Source organism: Nyctibius grandis, chromosome 4, assembly GCF_013368605.1.
Source record: "Nyctibius grandis isolate bNycGra1 chromosome 4, bNycGra1.pri, whole genome shotgun sequence".
NCBI lineage: Eukaryota > Metazoa > Chordata > Aves > Nyctibiiformes > Nyctibiidae > Nyctibius > Nyctibius grandis.
Window position 1 is genome coordinate 26,454,190 of NC_090661.1, and position 23,447 is coordinate 26,477,636.

The following is a 23,447-nucleotide window of genomic DNA, read 5'->3' on the forward strand; positions in this document are numbered from 1 at the left end:
TGTGACCCACAAGATTTCGTCTGGTTTTGGAACATTTTCTATAACACTATTACACAAATTTCAGCCAGCACTCCAATGAAAAGAGTCGGCACATACGATCATGTACCCAGACATTCCAGTCAAGAGACAGACACCTTACAAACACCCTTCACAAAACCAGCCTTTTCATAAAACAGCCTCCAGCTACCGGGATAGATGCCTCCAATCGAGTTTATTGACAATGAGTTCAGTGAAAAGAGTGTCATGGGTCCATGCTTATGATATCCTTACTGCTCCATTGCTGTGACCCACCTGACCTCCGTGTCTTCCTTTGAAATAGTTGAAACTGGGAATTGGTTTTGCTGTCTGCAGAAATATATGCTATTTTTAGCTCTTCAGTTTGAGATTATAGTGAGATCTGACCTCGTCCTGGTCAAGTTTGACAAGTAATTGCTACTCAGAATCAATGTTGTCAAGTGTGAAATAGAGCAATAGGTCTTTCACACTTCACACTCCAGCCAGCACCATAATTGACAGCTTTGCAGTCAGGCCTAATCTAAATGATGTTGAGATAGCCACCTCCTTCAGGATTTAGGCAAATCTGTGGTGGAAAGCACAGAGGCATTGCCTGTGATTGCCCCAGAGGGCTGTACTTGTTTTGTACACAACTTTCAATCTCCAAAGTAATCATGGCAGAACCTTGCTCTAACATGAGACTGAAAATGTTATATCCAAATTTGAAAGGAGGTCTCCCATGTGTGCTCCTTTCAGTAGCTCTAGGGAATTGTTTCCTTCATTTTCACAATTGATCAAATTATACTTCAGAGAGGACTGTCCTCTCCCCAGCGGGATCTCTGACTTGAAACCCTGTGTCCTCAGCTGTTCCCCAGCCCCTCTCAAAACTCCTGAGTAAATTGTCTTCCAGCTGCAAAACCGCAAAGTGGGTCAGAGGTTCTTCCCTGGGCAAAGTAGGAGGAAATCTGACACAGTTATGGTGAAGAGTAAAACCCTTATTGCAAATTCCCTCATCTGACTCAGTTGTTTCCACTCCATTTTCCACAGTGTCTACTCCACTACCGTGCTTACACTGGCCATCTCACTCTGTCCTTTTTTCCTGGACACATTCATGACTTTTGAAACTCAGTTATATCCTCCATCTACTTTCATAAAACCTTTCCCTCCACTTTCTCCTCTTGTTTCTTCTATCTGTTCGTTTTGTAGGTCATCTTCTCTTGCCCTCAGCATGTGAGAATCCATTATCTATTGAGACAATAGATAATTCTTCTTCCTCTGTACCTTATCTGAACCTGATCTTTTCCTGATCTGTGCCCACTGTCATATTTCATAGTTTACAGAGCCCATACCAACATCTGACTGATCTGTATTCTTACAGAAATCTCAAGTTGACACTGATGTCTTTTCCCAAGAGACTTCATATGAGCTTAAGTAAGTCTAACATAGTCATATTAAAACTCATGATTTTCCCATCCAAGTTGCTTTCACCATCCAAGATGTTCTGTCACACCACTTGTTACATATCAAAAGCCCTCATCACTCAAGCCCATACATCTTGGATGTCCCCAACATGACGTTTACATATCTTATCAGCAGCAATTTGCATCTTCTTGGTCAGTGCCAGGCTCATCTTGCTGTCTGCACAGCCTGACTCCTCTGAAGTACCAATTCCACTGAAGATGCTTCATGGCATTATCAGGAAAAAATATGTGATTAAGATTAAATCACCCCAAAGCTATGATTTAGGAAAGACTTTTTGTTCCAATAAAGTTCAAATTTTGCATTTCACATAAATTGTGGCAAAATACATGAATCTTGTGTCAAAATTTCTGTTCAAAGTTGAGACACACTAGGTACCAGACAGTAGGAGGGAAAGGTCAGCTCCTGTCTCTAGAACAGGAACAGTTGTGTAATCTTCAACGGCTGTATGGCAAGGTGTATAGGAGAGACGGCTGCCTACAACTTCTTTTCCTAGTTTGGCTAGCTCTGCAAGGATCAGGACACAGAAACGATGGGGCAGAGAAACCACACTATGATTAGATTCAGAGGCTACTTCTTTATTTAAAACAACAATGCAGATTGTCTAAACATCCTGAAAATCTTAGTAGGGTTGTACCAGCCACAGTGGAATACACAGTGCCTTCTGGGTCATACTAATGGACCCTGGGAGGAAGCTCCCAAGCCCCCTTCTTTTCATGTCACAGGAAGAGAAAAGAAAAGGCAAAAAGACACCAGTCTGCAAAGTGTGGTGTCACTTATAATGCTGTACTGTGCAGCAATATCCAAGTAGTCTAATAGGTGAGAAGGAGCTCTGATGGACTCTCTTCACTCAAAGCTGCAAAATTTGTGGCTTGATCTTCTAAACCAGATCTCTGGCATGTCATGAGGTCGGAGAAAAACCTTTTGACTCTGTTGCCAAATCACTTCCAAATCATTTCCAAACATGGCAATGATCTTTGTCTCTGGCAAAATCAGAAATTCAGCTACTAGAGTGATCATAAGGCTAAATGAGGCTACAGCTACCAGGCAGCAAATATTTCCAGCCCTTTCTCATGCTGCATTACCAGAACATGACAGCCTGTCACCACTGCCTCTTTCCGGCGGCATTGTTAGTGTGTAGGAGAGGGTGCAGAGCCCAGACCTCAGTTAGGAGTAGGGCTCCTTTTCCAACATAAGGACAGCTGAGGGGCAGGGAAGGCAGATGAGAAGAAGCTACTCCCAAGCTAATGGTAAATAGATGTCAGTGTCCCATTTTCTCCCCAGCTTTTCAGTCACTTCCCTCCAGTCCTGGCCAGTTGAGTACATTTAGACATGAGTGGAGGGCTGCAAACCCAGACAGTTATTCAGTATAAAGATCAGCCTTGTGTTCCCTCTGCCTGCCCAGTTTTACTTAACAGAGGGACACACAACTGATATATGGGCTCCAAACGTACTCAGATCTTCATTCCCAGCTGCCTTTCCTGCCACCAGGAAGAAGAGCTGCAAGTCTTTGGCAGCTTCAATGGCACAGGACAGGAGAAGCCCTGGAGAGAGGTGAGGGAGTCGCTTGACCACCAGCAGGAACCTGGGCTGGGACAGGAGTGTTGCCTGGGGGGAATGACCCATTCTGATGTGATCCCAGGGGAAATGCACTCAAAGTGTGACAGTGCCTGTCTATCACTCTGGAGAAACACCACTGCTTCCCTTTTCCTAGGCTTGGCTTGTTAACCCTACCAAGTGGCTGATAGCAAAGATGTATGTGTAAGCAGCACAGTGTGAGGAATTTAAGTGGAAATACTGCTTAATGAAAGGCTATTCTAAATCACCCTAGGATAGCAGTCAAACCATCTGCTACAGTAACCATACACTGGAGTGTGGAAAAGATATCATTGTCTCATAACAGCTCATAATTTGGTCCAACTGCCTTCACTGACAGCAAAGAGAATCCCTGTTAATTTCAGTCTGTGAGAGCCTTAATCAAGTACACCCATTAGCAGAGTTGCATGTGGTCCTGCTCCTGTGAAGACCAGTAGGTCCAGACTGGTGCCCAGTTAGTTGCATGATCAGGCAAAAAAAATGAGAAAGTTTTCCTGGTTAATTGGGTAAAAAGGTTGACTTGATCATTTGACACATATAATTTTTTTCCTATTTGTATTTTACTTTTTTTTAGTTATGTCATCACATAAACCATCACCTTAGTGCTTGTTTCTTTGTCAGACCTCAAGATACCAGAATTGCAATGGTCTGAGGGTAGAGCCATAATTCACCTAATGGCAGGCTACAGAGGCTGCTTCTATGGCCCTCATAAATTCTTGGAGAGACGAACTCTGCATTCTCTTCTTTTTTTTTTGTGATGGTCCAAAATGAGTAACACATGGGCCTCCCTCCCTTCTAGATCAGAAAATATTATCAGAACAAAGAAAGTGATAAATACTCCGCTCTTATCTCCTTTGCAGAAACTAATCACTTTGAATATTCCACATCACCCACTTCTTCAATTTCCTACAAAAAGCATTTACTTATTTAAAGGAGGAATACAAATATCCTCACAGATCTTGTTTAGGACATTCCTTATCAGAGATAGAAGACAGGTACATATGTAAAGGATGGGAGCAGACCTCTAAGTAGAAGCCTTCTCAGAGTGCCTTGACCTTGATTTGTTGCTGAACTCACACTGTATCATTTGCAGATCCACAACAGAACCACCCCTGTAAGAAACCAGAGCTGCAGTTCAAATCTGCCAGTACAAATAAATGGTTTTCCTCCATACAAGCCTGTGAACTGAAAGCCAGAGCTGAGTCCACTGAGGAGAACTGAAACTACAGCAAAGATGAATCTGAAGCCAAAAGGCTAGACTTAAAAGCCCTCAGATTAAAATTTGGCCATATGTACTTCTATCAGCTAATTACATAAACCTAAAATAAATGAAATACGAAAACATAGCTAGGCTTTTCTCTCCAGCAGAAGATCTCAAGGCAGCTTCTCTAATTTATTTCAACTGCAAGTTCTCTAAGGAGAGGGATGTGTTCATCGAGCAACAGAGAGAACACTGGTAAGTGCTTGAAAAATTATAATCATAAGTAATGTGGCAAAGTCCCTTTAATGTGTTCAATAACTAATGGCAGAGTCACTGCAGATGAGTGGAAAAGAGAGTCCCCTTTGGAAGCTTTTTCTTTAATCACAGCTGTAAGCTAAGGTTATTGTAGCCACAGCTCCTCTGGGAAGCGTCAGGGATAGATCCCTCACGGGTCAGGTAGCAGCCATACTCTGTTCTTTGTTAGGTCCCCTCTTCCCCAAGGGAATGGTGAAGGCACCAGACTGGCACCCATCTCTTCTGGGATCCTTCCAGGCCCCGTGGTGGAAAATCCTGCAATTCCTGGGTGACCTGGAGCAAATCAGTAGTGGGATGGGGACAGGGGTGTGTGCACGTGTCTATGCATTCAACTCCTCCTGCGAAATGAGGAAAAAATTTTATTTCCTTTCCAGACGGGAGTGCTGGAAGGGTAAATCCATAATGATTTATGGCGCATTTATACGTGCTGATAGCAGGAGCTCTAGCACGGCACAAAGAAAGAGGCAATTTTCTGCTCCTTGAGGCATGGGCAGCCCTCAGAAACTGAGAGAGGATGAAGAGGGGTTTTCCTGTGACAGATGACACAGTTAAATCTTGAGTTGTAGTTGTAGATTTTAAAATGTGAATTATTTCCTTACAAAAGCTAAACTGCAGCAATGAGAGGTGACGGGGTGGTTAGCCCAGGCCAAAGCTGCGCTGCACAAACCACCCCAGGGACTCTCTGCCAGCACAGGGCAGGGAAGCCTTTGGCCTCCCACCTTTCTTGCCCTACACGCTGCAGCTCAGCCAGCGCTCCTCCAGCCTCCCTTGCAACAAACCTGCTAGTCCAGACACTCGTTGTCCCCAGCACTGCTGCAGCACCTGTCTGACCCAACGGGGTGGCAGGCCCTGCTGGTCTAGCCCAGACCCCCTGGCCCTCAGGCCAGCCCGTGCCCCCCAGTCTGGCTGTCTGAGACCCACTGGGTTTTCCTAACATGCTCACAACAGACGAGCAAAACAAACTTGCTGGCTGTCCTGCTGTGTCCAGGAACCCACGTTGCATTAGTTATGGTGGTCAAAGCTGTCAAAGATCAATGGTTTCTTCTTTGGAGGCAAATATTCTATTTGGCAAAAGACTCTGGGAGCAACAAGCAGATTCTTTGTTATTTAATAGTTTAAAGTTTATTATCAGGCGATCTTTCCAATGTCAATATTTAGTCACTACTGTCTGCCCAGATAGCAGCTCTCGTAAAACAAGACAGGGGCTGCAAGGGCTGTGCTTTAACTTTTCCTAAAGTACTTTTCCGTGGGTCCAGATAAAGTCAGAAGTAGCAGGGGAAGGTGTCCAAACTCACCTGCCCAGGAGGCATGAGAGGACATTACTACAAATTATCCTTCCAGAAGAGGAAGCAAAGCTATACGCTAACCTGGAAAATGGGTGTAATTCACGGCAAGGCTCACATTGTGCAGGGAATTGGCATTCAGAAAAACACAGTAAGACTAAAACTGTCTTCTCAAGACCCCCATTGAAATATTCAGAAATCCTGCAGAGAGGAGTGCTGGGAAGCCAGTAAGTGAATAACAAGCAAATGTATTGAGATAGGCAGTACAGACAGCCTTTCTGAGGTACAAAGCAAAAAAAAAGTCAGTGAGGTGCGGGCTAGCTGATGGTGATGACAGCATACGGGAGCTTATTTGTTCCAGGGTGAGAGACAATGACTAGGATTACCAATGGACTCTATCAGGCAGATCTGTGTACAGTAAAGGCAGAGATGTGCTGCTTTTCACTTACAGCACACACAGGCAGCTCCCATGCACTCATCTGAGAAGCAGACATGAGACGATGTTTCGATTCCCTTAGTTAAATCGCCAAACAAGTGTTCACAAAGGTAAGTTTCATGGCACAGTTAATATGACCAAAAGCAAGCCGTTGGTAAGAGGAGACCCTTTCTCACAGAAGATGAAACCAAGCAGGGGAGCTGGCTGGCATTGCACAATCTGTCACAAGGAGATGCAGACAGGAGACTTCCCCAGTGCTATACGTGTGCAGCTGGGGCAGCACCGTGTGATGGCATTTCTCCTCTCAGAGGGCAGAGAGACCAAAGATAACCCCAGGCACCGCTCCAACAGCTCGCACCTTACCCCACCACACAGATTCCTTTGCAATCAGCATGACATTGTTCTGCAGGCTGGAAACATCGTGTAAAACCTTTGATCCATCCATTCTTCACCTAAGGGCAGCAGACAAATCAGATGGCCTCTCCTGATAAAAGAAAGGAATTTGTTATTTTTTTCAAGACAATCAGAAGTTCATTACTAGAGCTGTCCAAATTAAAGTTCTAGTTTCATCACTTCCATTCCCCTCCCTCAGCCCAAATAATCATTGGATCATACGTCATTACAAGTGCTAGTTTAATTGCTAAATTATGTTTTGCTAAATTTGGCATTGAAATGAAAATCAATTTTGCTTCAACATTTATTTTAGAAGTTACAATGTTTTGACTTTCACAATTTGTTTCTTTACTAATTTTGTTGTTTTTTTTTTCTAATTGAATATTTTTCTTTTGTAAAGAACAATCCATCACAAAAAAAAAAATCTTTTTCTTCATTGTTGCTCTTCTTCTGATGACAAACCGAAGATCAAAGTTTCGTGTTTGGCTCCTTGAATAGAAAAGTGACTAAGCAATAGCAAGCCAATGTTCATCATTTAGGTTTGAGTTCTCTCACAGAAACACCACCAGGGCTAGGACTATGGCTGCAGCTAGTCATTAATATCATGGAGGATGTGTAAGTGCTCTGCTAAGGAATCTGCAGACCATGCAGATTCATTGCTACAGATGGTGTTAGTAAGGACATGGGAGTCCCTCAGAAGCCTCTCAGAAACTGGAAGCACAACTGAAAGTGGAATAGGAATCATGTCGAGCAACTCCAGGTCTTCTCTGCCAGGTAGGATCCAAAGAAGTGTGGAGAGGGACACGAAGGACAAGTAGATCTATTGATTCAACAAGTATGCTCTCAGATGTGGGAAAACATCTTCTAACTGCATTTTGCCTTATCTAGAGCTGTCTTTTAAGACACATGTCAGTCTTTTATACAGGGACTTGAAATCTATGCTGGTTACCTATGAAACTCTCAGAAGCTGCCAGCGCTTCAATAATAGTCTCTACCAGCAAAGTGCGGTACTGGCTGACATGAATTCAACTGAACTTATCCACTCCTAATCACTGCATTACCAAAGGGTATGGGCAATTTGGAAGGAATTAAAACGTGATTGTAGAACCAAGAAGAGTTGAATTATAAGAAAGACTGAAGGGCTGAAAGTCCTTTAAGCTAGCATAGAAAAAGCTTGTGTGAGTATTGATTTGTATCTGAAAAGTATCTGATAATAAAGACACCACAGAAAAGGAAGCAAACTCGGTGATAGAGTGTTACGACACCTAGAATTAGTGAGAGGGAGACTAAAAAGCATGGAGCTGGAAGAAGTGCACGGGAGCAGATTTCCTGGCCAGAGGACTGGGGTTCAGAATGAAAGAGTCCATAGCTGAGCTGAAATCAGAATTCCTCTTCCAAATTAAAGTGAGCCAAAATACTGAAATACCCCACAAAGCAGATATTCCTGAGAAATCATATTGAGCAGTTCTGTCTAAAATAATATATTCCTGGTTCAGACTTGTCATTAACCTCAGACTGCAAATGTAATTGTGTGGCGTTTATTTATGTGATGCCAATCCACAGCAATTTCAGTTACGTGTTGTGGACCATACCATTGTTTCAATGGTTGGTTTTGGTAAAGCCAGATGTTTTTAAACCTTTAAGATTTGTTCATATCTTACCATGAATGAGGTATGGTAGCTACCACATAACTTCCATAAGCTGTTCAGCATAAATGTGTCTATTTCCTTATTTCCAAGAGTTATTTTTTCCTGCATTTTACTACACAGCAATTAGTAGCTAGTAGTTATAGAGTTTAGTAGTTAGCCATAACAGACACTTTATTTCTTTTTTGTAACTAGGTCTTGGTGGTTTACGTTATATTTTGGGAGCTGCTTACAATTAAACACTCCAAAGAGAATAATAATTGTGTAACAAGTATGACTGACATACAACCGAGCAAAATCTGAAAGATGTCTACAGAAGTGTTGTGACTTTCATACATCTGCTGTTTTGATTTTGGCTATGTATATTTTACAGTGAACTCCTATATGCAACAGAAGAGAAAATACATTTTTTCATTGGTACGTCTGTAAAGTCTTTTCTTGGTTACGCATAAAGTTCTCTGCAAATTAGCGTAGGTCCTCAGGCATAACTCCAAGTTTTGTAGTGGTCTTTCAGGAGCAGTGCTCTTTTTGCTGACAGACTTCTTGCAGACTATGACACTGTCCAAGTAATTCTTGACATTTTGTTGTTGGTCTTGGACACCTACCAATCATTGTTCACATCTGCAAAATCTGTGTGGTCCCTACTGTCCACCGTAAACTGGGATATACAGACAGGAGAACTCAAGTCTGACAAAATTTCCCACATGCTTTTCTTCTATACATGCAAAGACAGCTTCTCTGTGCTAAGCCCTTGTTTGGTTCCTAAAGGTCTAAGACAATTTCTGTGGCACTTTTTCTGCTAGAGGTACCAGCTTTACTGCATCTGGTAAAACCATGTCCCATTTTTGCAATATCTCAAAGAATTAGGTAATTTTTTGATTAGTGAAAAGAGGACTGCTGACAATTCCTCCCCCATGAATACCACACTTAGGAAAACTACCAAATATTGAATCTAAATATCAGGCACAAACCAAAGCTGGTAGGATCTTGAGGACAGGCAGCACGCATGAGTGTCAGCACTCCCTCTCGCTCTGTTGTGTGTACTTTGCCAGCTGTAGCATTTACAGCTACATTCTTGATCATAACAGCAATCTCCCCCTTGTTATCACTAGTGTTAGCACACAGAAAAAGTGGCATGCAGCAATCTGTCTCATGAACAGCTTAGTGTGTCAGCATGTTAGCATGTCCAGCATAAAATGTGCAGCATCCTTTTTTGCCAGGCCAGTTCCCTCATTCTTTCCTGAGCACAAGCAGTTAATCAGTCACTCAGAAGGCTGTAGTATTTTCCCAAAACATGCTACAAAAATACCAAGGTTACCAACCTTCCTGACTTGCTTTTTGACTTTGTTTTATTCCCTCACCATCTCTGATCCCTCCTTTTGCTCCTGGACTGGTTTTCCCTGGGAGCAGTCTGACCTTTCCTTTTTTTTCCCCTAAACTCTAATGGAAGCAGATTATATGCAAGCCCCATTCTGCAGTGTCTTTTTGGTATGGTTTTGGCATACCAAGGCATCTGGCATCACGGACATTTGCTTTGCTCTTGTATTGAGTGAGAAACCTGGAGAACCACTCTAGGGCTGCAGACCAGAGCTGCGCAACTTTGCTTCAGCACAAGGAAGATTTTCATCCATATGAAAAACAACTATGAAGAAAGACACTTACCATTGCTTAGTGCAAACGTTTGTGCACACAGAGGACACACAAACTGCCTGTGTCAGCAAGATTAGCATGCTGACAATGCCAGCTTGATCTTTGTTCTTTCATGGTCGCAAGGACCGAGCACTACTCTGCTTTTTACTATCTGGTGCCTAGGGCATACCTTACTTCAGCCAGGGTGGAGGGAAAGAAAGGGAAAAGTAGTATTCGCCTGTGCTGCCTCCCTGTGGGGGTGATGAAAGTTTATCCCTGGACTTTGTCAGCCCAGACTTTCCTAAAATAGTCAGCAATGTGTGACCATGAACTTTCCTCCACTAAAATGAACAGTAATCCCCACCAATGCAATTCAGATTACATTACCATGTAACTCCTAGCCTTGACTGGGTATGATTTGGAGATAAATAACTGAAAAGCCCTCTGCTGCTTCTTGATTCATTCACCATCACAGATAACTTTTAGAACATCTTATTCAATACAGAAAGAAGGAGTAACAGTGTGAGTCAGTTTAAAACTTACTCTGAGGGTACCTGAGCACTGGCGTGGTCTAGAGACAGAATCTGTACATTGTGTAATACGGTTTCCTTCTCCATGCATGGAAAATGTACTCTGACACAAAACAAATGTGTGTCAGAGACCAGACAATTCCCTAGCTACAGCACCTTCAGCAAATGGTTCGTCAAGTTGAGCTTTGCTGAGAGAAGAGGTTGCAACAAGCGGTTGCTGCGACAAGAGGCTCAGTGGTTGCTGGTTTACCTCCTACGAGCATTTCTTGCTAAGTCTGCTCACCGCTTCCTACGTCCACTTCTGGACAAGTGCACTCCAGCAAGCAGTAGATCTGTTAATCATTCTCAAAATAAGTAAGTGCTGCTTATGCTGCTGCTGTCTTTTTTCCCCTCTCTAACTGCTGGTCACAAAGCTCATGAGCATACCTACAACTGTCAGACTACCAGAAATCATGGAACACAGAAAATGGTCCTGATGGTAGGAAACATCAGGAAACACAGAAGAGGAAACAGAAATTCTGCTTATAGAACCATAAGCTGAGAAGATGAAGGATATCTTCTCAGGGAAGACACAGATATGACCTCACTGAGTAGTGATGTGTTGTATGTTCCAAAGCATCACAATACTGTCATTGCCTTTTATGCTTTCATAGAAGTCACCTATCATTTGAAATCCCAATAATACAGTACTCTGGAAAGTTATCCAGGAACAAGGGCTTTCTGAGCGGTATCAGTCAAAATGAACACTTAAGGAAAGATCCTCCAAGAAACAGAGGAAGTGCATGGCAGCACAAGCATGAGGCTGATCCAGCTCTAGAGAGAGGCATGAATGACAGCATGAAGACAAGGGATGCTATAGATCACAGTGACAGCAACAGAACAGCACAGGGAGATGCCCAGAGGCTAAATTGGCTGTTGAGGCTGCAAAAGAAGTTTGCTTCCTGGTAGGATCCCCATTGGCTAGGGCAGTTTTTTTCAGCCCTGACAGAGCAGGCTCTGCTGGTATATCTAGTGGCAGCGCTCCTGAAGGGGCAGAGATAAGGACACACAACGGTGGTCTGTCAGGACTGGAGAATGGATTTGAAGATGTTGGCAGTCTTCACTGCATTTCTGCTTCACACTACCCTGGGCTTCCCTATCCAGGTGAGAGCAGTTCCATGCAACCGTGCTCTGTCTTCTAATTGACCTGTTCTTCCTGGAGTGAAGCTGCGGAGACCCATTTTGATAAACTTCCTGCAAGAAAAATATTAGTAATATAATAATATATAAAGCCAATCTAACAATTTTATTCCTCCCTTTGGCCTGATTTTGATGCTATTGTTGCTGCATTTATGAGCTATGGAAGAATAATGCCTCTTACCTATTGGTTTTGCAGGAGAACTATGGAAACAGCACAACAAGTAAGTAGGATTTATACTGTATATTTAAAGACAACTGTTAATTCTTGACTGTGTGTCACACACTTTATTGATGTGTGAGTGACTTGGCTTTAGAGCATGTGAAAGCACTGACTTTCAGGCCTTTTGAATAAGGCAATGTTTCCTAATTTGTTATTGGGCTGAATGCAGATGTGTTTTCACATAGATGTGCTTTACACATACTTTTGGGGTATCATTTGTTGTGCTTTCACAGGCACAGATTTTAATAAGACATTTTGATACCTTTGCATTAAGTTGAGTGTTACGAAAAGACTGCTATTCGTTTGCCTCCTTGCCTACCTTGGTGCAGCAGTAAGAGAAAGGGATGTCAGGCATCAGAGAAAGCTTTGCTTTGTGCTGAGATAGAAAACAAATACTACAGGCTTAGCTGAGCAGCTTTTGTCAACTCACAGAATAGAAAGAGGTCATTGCAGATCTCCAGAGAAGGTCAATGGAAATAAATCTGTAGGTAGACTTTAAATACAGCAAGAAACTGCCAGGTCGGGGGTGATGTGTTGTGAGAAGAAGAGGCCTCGGAAAAATTTGCTTGACACAGTCAGAGCAAGTAAGCGTCTAATGCAAACTGATCAGTTCTTCTTTTGAGCTGTCATTTATGGCATGGAAGCAAAGGGATGTTATAAAATTACTGCTCAGTATATTTGGAGCTGGCTGAGGGACATGCTTGCTCGAGTTCAAAGTAGTCAGCTGCTGGGACTCAAAGTTGCACGGTTACTGGGACAACCACATACAATGAGTTTTAATTTACCATTGTTTCTGCTTTTTGTGCCTTTGAGACATCTTTTAGTATTTGCAGTGCAGGGAAAAAGTAAACTGTATTATTTTGAAAGCTGTATCACACCACACATTCATTGATCAAGGACATGTCTTGTTTGGATTTTAAAAAGGGATTGCAGGCTTTATGTGCCTAGGAATGTGGAGCCTAATTTCCAGTTCTTTGACTAGTCAATTAATCTATTGCCTCTTGGGTGCATGAATTCTGAATTTGGTCAATCCATCTCAATGATTTCCTGCAGAATTTTTTTAGATGCCCCATGGCATTCTCTCTGAAGCAGCTGGTGGGAACTGACTGAGCTTTTCTATAATAAACCACCATCATAACAGTGGACTTTCATTGCCATGTAACTGAAGTAACAGTCTGGAAAGACAGACTGAAGACTTTTTGGCTCAATAAAAGCAATTCTGTTGCAAGTTCTAGATAGACGCTGAATAGGAGGAAGTCCCCTCAGTACATTTGAGCAATAACCACTGTGTAAAGGGAAAGGTGCTGCAAGGTGTGACAGAGCTTGACACATCTTCTAATGAAAAAACATAGTAAAAAAGATAAGGAACACAGATAAGCTTAGAAATAAGAACTATTTGCATAAGTGTTCTCTGTGTCAGTGTTGGATAGGAAAAAATAATGGCTTTAAATGTTGACAAGGAAGAGTGCAATTATTGGCAAAATGGAAGAGATTGCCAGAGAAGCTTGTGGCATATCCATCATACTTAAGAACAGGTCAAACAAACTGTGGTCAAGAATAACATAGATAAAACTGTTTCTGCCTTAGGGAAAACAGAACAACTGGATGACCTCTGAGGTCCTTGCAATTTCTAAACTTTTATGATGTTATAACAATAATGCTTCTGCTCAGAAATGTATATATCAGATCAGATTTTCACTTCCATGTTTGTATCTAGAAACCGACATTTGGTAGAAATTAAAAGACGTCACACTAGAAAGACACGTTAGGACACAGAATGGTTCCATGCTGCTGTCAGGTACATACTGAAGCTGAGATTATTTGCCCCATGCTAAATTATAGCTTTCATCCCATTTTATAACTTTACTCTTTGACACTATGTAACCAGAGAGGATAGTTGAGCTGGTTGGCCTGCACCTGTTTCAGTGAAATCTAGGGACAAAGCATATTTTTGTCCCTAGTTTCCTTTGTCATTTTCCACACTAAAGCTGATAAAATGCTTTGCTGATTCTTAGATGGTAAATGACCAGGATTCTGTCCCTCAGCACGATCTACTAGGAATTTTCATAGCTGTTCATCTAAACATCAATTTAATTTCTGTGCCTATGCATCAGTCAGTGCAACCCATTCCCCTCCAAGGAAAGGGACCTGCCAAAGTCATTCCCATGGCTGAGGAGGCCCATGCTACTGAACACTGTGAAGTTGCATTCAGAAACTAATTTGGCCCTTTTTCTTGTCTTTTTCTTTCTTGCTTTTTGCAGCAACAGAACCTACTGAGGTAAGGACAGCTAAATCAGCTCTTTTGGTCACTTTGGGGTTCAGCATTGTGGAAAGTGAGGTCAAGACTCATGTACTCCACCCATATCTCCATCTGTGCAGGAAAGTCTTCTCAGATCAACAGTGTAACACAGTGAGCAGTTTCCACCCCTATTCCATTTATTGCTCCATAATGCCCAGATATAGCCCACATCCCAGGAAGCTTTTGCCTTCTCTGGGGTAATAGAGAAAACTCAAACTTGCTTTTTATTTATACAAAGCAAGGGAAGCATGGCGATCTGTTTCGCTACAGACATGACCCCCACAGCTGAGTACCAGCCCCACAGTTCCCTAGAAGCAATACGTACCACGGCCTTTCACTGCTGTGCTATGAGGTGATAGTGAGAGGACTTAACTGGCAATTTCATCAACCTTGCACTCCTACTAGCAGGGACATAAATAAAGCTGGAAGATCTGAAACTTACTCCACACTTCAGATTGCATTTCATGAGTCTCCTATGCTGATTCCCTATATGATATCCATATTTGCCAAGATATCGAAGAAGAATATCTACCACACTTCTGTACTTCTTTAAACATGGCACAGTATATAAAAGCTCAAGACTGCACTGCTGAAAGATACTTTCAATGTAGCCTGGACACTTTCGATCCTTTGCATGATATGTTATTTAATATATATGTTATAATATAAAGTGTGAGATAATACTAATGCATAATTCTTGCAGGGTACTACACAAGAGGATATATACGGTATGTATTATTCCATCTAAATGTAAGTATTTGATAGGATATACTGATTGTTAGCTACCCAGTTACTCCAGAAAATAACACATGCTTAACACAAATTAATCTTAAGGAAGAAATCTGAAGTGAATGCACTCACCATAATATTTCATGCAAAGCAGAGTCTCTTGATTTTGGCCAATTGCTTGGCCTTGCTAAAAACCTCAGCTGTTTCTTTTGCTAAAAATAGCTCTGCTTAGATAATGTCCTGACTTAAGTCACTTCTAAAGGTTCCAGAAAGCACAAAGGCCATGTGCTTGTGCTTTTCATTAATGTCAAGACTTATTGCATAATGCTCAGAGTCGGCTGATTCTACTTGGAATCAGGCCTAGGAGTCCCTGATGCTGGGCTTAGCTGGGGACATCAGTCCGACCCATGGAATAGGAATGCAGTTCTGATTTAATTGGTTTCAACGGTTTTTCAAGAGGTCAGCATGTCCAGCCGCAAGCAGCAGGACTGCTTTCCATCCTTTTTTGCTCCTGGTGTCTCATGTTGGGGGTTTGAGTGTGAACTGTGTATGCAGAAGGAAAACTGTGCTGTCTGAGTGCACAGAGGGAGCCATGCTGCCAGCTGGCCACTTGAGCAGGACAATATAGATTTACAAGAGCCAAAGGTCCAGACCTTAAAATGTGATGGCTAGGGGGAAAAAAAGAGGGGAGAGAAGGAAGATTGAAAGAGAATGGCTCTTGGGACTGGATTAATGCCAAAATAGCCACAACTGAGAGGTTCACAAGATTGTGTCACTGAGCAAATACCTACATGTCAGAACACTATACCAGTCCTTAAATAGGCTTTGTAAGTTTTACACGCATCACTGTAATTAGGACCCAATCTAAGTGACCTCCTGGAAACTCATCAGGTTAAAAATCAGGATTCATATTTTCCCTGGGAATGAGAAAGTGATACTCTTGTGTTTCTGTGCAGAACCTCCATTGCCTACACAGGCTGACTCCAAGGATGAAGTTATTTTTAATAGAATTCTGAACATTAACAAAGGTAATACCACCAAAGCTCTGCTTATAATGGGTCTTTCTTTGTTGCTTTTTGGTAGTGATGTGGGAGATACAAAGTCTTACCAAAATCTGCGCAAATATTTTTCCCATCTTACACACCATCATGTAAGAGATGCCCAGAGACAGGCCACTAGGACTACTGTGTGGTCTGCTGAAGCCCCATGGCATCTCAAATCTATAGTGTCAATTCTGAAGATGATACCGGGTGTGGAAGCAACTGAACTATCTAGGCAGCTTCTTCAGCTTTAGCTCTCAACATCTTTGTCATTCTTTGGACATAAAAAGAGAACTTAGATATTTGGATGCTTTATTATTTAACTATCTTTTTCTTGAGTGCAAGCATTGCTTGCATTCAGTCATCATATAGCTTTGTAGTTCAGACTCCTGGATAAACTATGGTCAGTTCCATGCTCCAGAACTCCTCTTCCTTGATTCTTCCAAACATTCCCCATTCTATCAGCTTGCCTTTCTCGCATTTTCCCCTTCAGTATTCATTCAAGAAGCTTTACTACTGTCTGTAGAAATGCACACCAAACGTTCCTACAGTTTTCTTTACACAACATTCACTTCTCTTTTTGGTTTGCCTGTCCTCTTGGGTTTCCTTATTTGCACCTCCTGCCTTTTCCCAGCACCCTTCTTGGGCAGATATTTGATGCCATTCATTCAGTGTCACATGATGGATGATGAAATAATACAAAAGTACAACATCCCTCTCACTATTGCAACTGCTTTCAGTAATTTCCTACTTGTCTCAATTCCATCCAACAGAGTTGGAGTTTCCCACCTCTCCTCTTAGCTAAGGACACAGCAGCAAAGGTAGGGAAGCAGATAATGTCCATCTAGCCCAATAGTCCATTTCTCATGCTAGCCAGGAGCAGAAGCTTAGGGAAAAATAGAAAAGGAGAATGAGCAGAGAGTGACACTTTTCCAAGTGTGCTTAGCAAGCATCCAGCAAACTGTGGCTCACATATTTCCGCTCTTTCTCTCTCCCCACAGACAGCTCTCTGTACCTGCAAGAGGGTGACATAGTTCCACGAAGAAGTCGCAGTGCCATCAACTGTCGTCATTGCAATTGGCCCCAATCCAGTGATGGAATTGTTCGTGTTCCCTATGTCTTGGATCCTACTTATGGTGGGTGTAAATATCCATAATTCTTTTTTGTTTTTAAATGGATTTTATCCAATAAACTTCAGGTAGAAACTTACTTCTAGTGGCCCCACAAACAGTTGATGAAATCTATTTTAAGGATTTACTTGTGCTGTGCAAGCACAGGTGAATTAATTACTAAGACCCAAACAGGAAAAAGAAAAGAGATCAAATTTCCTTGAGAAGTTGGCATCCTTAATGTTCTGGGTCTGGTCTCTTAGAGACAAGAATGATCGATCCTTCTAATTACACCTGCCAGAATACCTGCCTTTATAAGGTTCATGCGTATTGCAGTGTGGTTTCAATGGCCTACTTTTCATTAGTAAAATAGCTCCTGCTAGCTGTCTCCAGGTGTCCAATCAGAAGATACATCAACAATCACCACTATAATTTAAAACAAGTAGTTGAGAAAAAAAGGCTCCCACCTGAATCCATTTGGACAAATAGCTGGATAAAGAAGATCTTGTGCCAGGCTATTAATATCTTAAATGAAATTCATTACTGAGCGAAAAGCAAAAGCGAGCCTAGGCTAATGTTTCTGTCCCTCATTTACCCTGTTTTTGAGCACATGTGAGATTTTAATGGCACCTGCTCTTGTCCTTGTGTGACCCCCAAAATTAACCCTTTCTTCTGCAGAGGAGAGCCACGTAAAGGAGATTCATGATGCCATGGCAGAATTTGAAACACTCACTTGTATTAATTTCGTTATGCGCAGGACAGAACGTGACTACCTCAGCATTAAATCTGACGATGGGTGAGTTGAATGATAAATTAGCAAGTTATTTCTACATTGTTTTTCAATTCATCACTACACTCATTATGTGTGACCTTAGAGAGGAAAGAGGAATGGATTTATTGAAGAAACTTTATGTTTTATCACAGTGCCAAGGTATCCTCCTTGGATACCTTGCTAGTGCAAGGACTCAGCAGTTGCATCAGGGACTCACTGAAGACATTGAAGTGATGCAGATCATGGGAAAGCACCATTAAGGTGGAAAGAATATCCAAGCTTATGTTTTCTGTGTGGTATAATGCATACTTGAGAACAACATACAACAGATTGCCGTGGGTCTTATTTGCACAGGCAAAACCAATTTCAACTTATGAAATAAACAGTTCTCTGAATCACGCAGTTGTCTGCCAAGGTCAGAATTAGACTCTTTGAGAGAATTGTTCAACGCCCATTAGCTTGAAAGTGCTGTTTATCTTAACTCCAGCTCTGATACAGTGTTCAGTATTTTGGAAAAAAAATTTGTTATTTGTAGGGAGTTAAAGTCATAGTGTACAGGAAGTCAGAATGCAGGAGCCTCTGTGCTAATGAAGGTCTTCCAGGAAGCTTTAGTGATGATCATGTTGTTTGTTGTTTTCTACATCATAGTCAGTTTTGCCATTCTGTAGACTCTGACTATCACAATGGACAGGAAGGAATCCTTCCTCTCCCACAAGGCGTGTGTAAAGCAAGGTTCTCAGTACTGTCCCTTTGCATGCCTGACAGTAAAAATCCCATAAGTCTTCTGTTGGTGTTAATTGCCTCTCTCAGCTGCTGGTCCAACTATGGGAAAGTAGGAGGTGGACAGACTGTCTCTGTGATGAAAGAAGGCTGCATGTGGAAAGGAATAATTCAACATGAACTGGACCATGCTCTGGGCTTTTTGCATGAACATTCTCGAAGTGACAGGGATGCACATGTAAAGATCATGTGGGAGTACATCAGTCCAGGTAAGTACCTTTGAACTCCTCAATGTAGAAAGTCATGTAGATACATCCTACTCTTCCCAGCTCTTCCTTCTTCCCTGAATGGAGTAGATAGGAAGCATACTCTAAGTACAGTATCATATATTACAGCTGACAGACCAGACTTCAAGAAATTTGAAAACTCCAATAACCTGGGTCTTCCATATGACTATTCCTCAGTAATGCACTATGGCCCGTAAGTAGCAGCATGGCATTGCTTTTGTTGGAACTCAAATCTTACATTAGAATTAGTTTCTGTAATAACTCTCTCCTAACTAGCATTTTCCCTTCTCAGAAAAACACTGTGAATCAGTTCAGACAAGAACTCCCTAAGATTAATTCGTTATCCTTTAGCTTTCCATTAAGGATCAATTCACAGCTGAGCTTGGGAGCAAAGGAGGGCATCTTGAGATTGACTCTGCTTACTGCTGGACATCTTAATCAAACCTATTTGAACAGCACTGTTTGTTAGTCACAACAACTTGTGTACAATTCTTGTTCTCCCTCCAAAGCATGCCATTAAATCCTGGAAGAAGTAACTGTACTTAAAGAATGTAATTTTTCATGTCTTTTTGCAGATACACATTCACTAATACCACTGGGAAAGCAACTATTGTACCAATTCCTGATGAATCAGTACATATTGGACAGAGGCAGGGACTGAGCAACTTGGACGTGGCCAAAATCAACAAACTTTACAATTGCAGTAAGTATCTCAAAGCCATCCTTTCATTTTCTACTCAGATCCCTCACAGAGATGTTTGGGCACACTGCAGAGGCAGCAGTTTCTCATCAAAGACTGTGAGACTATTCTCCTAAATTCATGGTACCCATTAGGGTTACTCTGGGAGAGAATGCAAAGGTGAAGCTGGAGGCACATTGCGATTAGCGAGAAAATGCTTTCTGCTTCCAAATTAAACCGAACACATTCACTATTGGCATAAGTGGCTGCTATGCAACTGGCCTAACTGCATAACACGATGTATGCTTCACTGGAGTAAATTTGTTTCTTACAGCTCAGGAGACAACTATAAAGCCCACAAAGAGCCAGACATCTCTGTTCCTCATTGCAGTTTGTATTTAAGACCTGAGACAAACCAAAACAGTTGTAGGCTTCTCTGAACGGAAACAGTTTCACAATGCCTTGTTCAGTTTTCAAACATTTAAGCTGTCATTCTAAATTTGTAGGTATTTTTAACTCTTTATTTTTAACCTTTGCTAGAAGAAATTCTGCCATACAATCAGAGAAATTTATTCAAAGGGAAAAACATGATGAATAAAGTATTACCCCTTGCACAGAGGAAAGCCCAAGCCCTTCTCCTAAGCTTAGAATTTAAGCATTGCAGAGACATCACATTTGCACTTGACTATTCTAACATGACTTGACTTCCCCATCTCAGTGGAAAATAATGTCACCAATTGCAGTGAATTGAAACCTCTCACACTCTTTATAGTGGTGCAGAAAGAGATCCCTTGCTAAACTATGGAGCTAATCAATAAAAAGCTAATGCTTTTTCCAAGCACTACCCTACTTTCCATTTTCATGCAGATACTTGTGCATTATGTGAAAATTAGCACAACATGATTTTTCATTTTAATCAAGACATACCAGTACTTTGAAATGAATGGTGGCAGATCAGATAATCGAGACCAGTCCATTCTGAAGAGATTGTAATTGTAAATGAGTGGAAGTTTCTGCAAGCCTGGTGCTGAAGCAAACATGGTTTCTTTCTCAGGTTGCTGCAGTACTATTCTCGATGCAGCGTTTGGGTCGCTGAGATCTGCCAACCACCCAAGAAATTACTCAGATAACACCAACTGTGTCTGGCTCATCCGAACCCTATCCAGAAAGGTAATCACAGGTTAATAGCGGTCTTGAAATATGGCTGAACTTACTTCTTTCTATGTTAGGCATTTTGTACTTTGTCTGCATACCAGTTGCCAGATAAGGTCTTTTCCATGAGAGAGATTTCAGAGTAGTCTCTACTTCATGTCCTTAAGCCAGGTATGGGAAAAGACAACTGCAGACTTGCGATTTTGAAGAACCTCCACACGCTGGGCTTCAGGTTTGCAAAATCAAGACAAAGCAGTCTGAGCATGGGAGCATTCGGTTACAGGCCCATTAGATCTGAACCCTGAAACTTCAAGGGATGAGAGGCAAGGCTGGTTAAGCAGTTCCAGTTCGGGCTTGGCTGCACCTTAGATTCTGTCTGTTTTAAAGGACACTCCATGAAAGAAGTTGCATACATGTATGTTAAAGGCTGGTTTCCTCTTCCCTTCCAGATTTCCCTGCACTTTCAAGCCTTTGAGCTGCAGACAACCAGAGGCTGTCAGGGTGATTATGTTAAAGTTTATGATGGATCCAGCAAGTCCTCTGCAGTTCTAATGGACAAGACCTGTGGATCAAAGATACCCAATGTCGTAGTTGCTTCTAGTAATCTTATGCTCGTAGAGTTCGTCACAGATGGTGCTGATACAGCTTCTGGTTTCCAAGCCATCTTTACATCTGGTAGGTCTGAGAACAAGGAGAACGGCAAAGAAAAACAATCTGTGTCAAATCAACCTTCCTCTTCACAGAGGAAAAACATTGTTTGAGGAACTGGTTTCTACAGGAGCCATCACTTCCCAACTTGTTTTTGATATAATGGATCAGTCCTACACTTATACCATTTATATATTCAGGCAGATGGGGCCACGCTCAGGACAAGTGATGTTAGCCAGCTGATTCACTGTTTGCCTTGCCTCTCAGATATATGCCATTCCAAAGCATGTGCCATTAAGGGTAACACTAATTTAATGTTACTGCTAGTTTTACTAGCACAGTAGAAAGAGAATAAATCCTAATGCAGTATTTAAATGTATTGCTCCTCATTTTTTAATCACAGAGTTCAGAGGGCAAGATGATAGATCTACGGTGAACCAGGTCACGCAGCCCCATGGCAAGAAGAGAGGCAGTATTTCCATGGTCAGGATCCCTGGAATGTATCCACCTAAAACACATTTTCTTCAGTCCCATTTAATTAAGAACTAAGGCCACAACTATACAATTAAGTTACCACAGGCTTCCAAGTTAGCATGTATCAACTGGAATAAAGAAATGCCTGTGTGCATATCTGTAGCCTACAGCAACTGTACAGTAGTGCATCTTGCCTTAGTTAGCATGAAAGAAAGCTCAACTATGCCATATGACTTGTATTTGCCATGGGATAAGAACAAGCACACAGAGTGTGCATAAATCTGCTGAAATGCAGTAACTTAACTGTATACCCAAACCAAAACAGGAATTTTGCATTGTCTCTATATAGTATCTATTTCTGTCCATTGTAGCTACGGAAGGAAAGAAGAATAAGAAAACTCCCTGTGCCACTTTGATGTGTCAACAGCTATAAAACAATCCTAGCTGTCAGATAAACCGTGTTTTAACATTTGCATATTTTAGAGATTCTACACTTTGTTCAGAGAGCTCTGAAAGCTAAACAGTCTCTCATTTCACTTACAGTGAGGATCCAAAGAAGACCTAGCATCCACAACTGACTTAATGAAGAAGAATATATTCTGTGAATATTGAAATTATGTGTTTCCTACTTTGCTCTTATCCTGGCTTGGATCAGTATGAAATTTAATTCTATTAAGAATCGAAGTTTTCATCTTCCTGAGAAAGTTTATTACCCAAGCCATATAAATGTATGAATTCTATAGCTCTGTCATGCTCCTCCTTTTGTCTGCACAGTTAAGTTATTACCTCTTTCTATTTAACAATTTAATAAAAAGCTTCATAAAAAAAAAGTTTCCATTTCTATTTTCCAGTAGTCCTTTCCAGCCATACACACTATCAGTGTGGTCTTACTTCTTAGCCCCCTTCATTCAGCCACAGGGGTATCTCTTAATTATACCACTGACACCATCATAGGTTTAGTTATTTGGCTGAAAGAGACTTTACAAATTCATTTTATGATCTTCACAGTCTTAGATAAAGACTCTTCTCCCAGTCTAACATTCAAGCTTCCAAAAATGACATCTCTCTTAACAATCCTGTTACATCCTTAAATTGCAAGAAAGATGAACAAGACAAAACCATTGCCAGCAAAAGACTCATACTTCCTATTGCAGTTTTCCTTGTACAGTTCTGGTAGGCAGGGGACAGCTAAGGGTGCTTGTTTATCCACAAGCCATTTTTAGTCCACAGATATGATTAAGCCTATCACAGGACAAGAGGTGGGCTAGATAATGCTGCCAAAGTTCATGCACATCTTCAGTTCTTCAGGAAAGAAATTTTTTGTCAGGCGAGAAGCTACACTCTCCTGTTGCAATCTCATAAGGAGGACAGAGAGCTGTAAGAGTGTCAGAGCTCCTGAAGAGTTCATTTCATAGCCTTTGCCTGCAATCACGCTTTAAAAATTACATCTTCTTGACCAAGACAAGCCTGTAACAGATCTGAGAACAAAATAGGCTGCTATTTTACTCTTGTAGCACAGACAGATAGTTAAACATATGACTAACCTGGGTATTTAATACTTGTATGTTTAGGTCTGAAAAAAGCACACATTTTCCTGTTCTTACTTTGTAACACTAAGAATGTTGGAATTTTTCTCA

General features: G+C 41.6%; 1 protein-coding gene across 1 annotated transcript; it reads left to right on the forward strand.

The window, feature by feature from the left end:
* The first annotated feature begins 11,576 nt into the window (after positions 1-11,576).
* On the forward strand, positions 11,577-22,388 carry LOC137662751 (astacin-like metalloendopeptidase). The gene is made up of 13 exons (XM_068399428.1): positions 11,577-11,645; positions 11,878-11,902; positions 14,163-14,179; positions 14,904-14,928; positions 15,886-15,957; positions 16,971-17,105; positions 17,757-17,874; positions 18,661-18,839; positions 18,966-19,050; positions 19,433-19,560; positions 20,591-20,706; positions 21,138-21,363; positions 22,354-22,388. Exons 1-13 carry the CDS (start codon positions 11,577-11,579, stop codon positions 22,386-22,388), a joined length of 1,230 nt encoding a protein of 409 aa, XP_068255529.1.
* The last annotated feature ends 1,059 nt before the right edge of the window (positions 22,389-23,447 follow it).

What these genes read in the sequence shown, in the direction of transcription:
- LOC137662751 (XM_068399428.1), top strand. Translation starts at nt 11,577, where the DNA reads ATGGATTTGAAGATGTTGGCAGTCTTCACTGCATTTCTGCTTCACACT. An exon ending in TACACAAGAGGATATATACG is followed by an intron (nt 14,929 to 15,885) that starts GTATGTATTATT and finishes GTTTCTGTGCAG; the next exon opens with AACCTCCATTGCCTACACAG. An exon ending in AGCATTAAATCTGACGATGG is followed by an intron (nt 17,875 to 18,660) that starts GTGAGTTGAATG and finishes TGCCTCTCTCAG; the next exon opens with CTGCTGGTCCAACTATGGGA.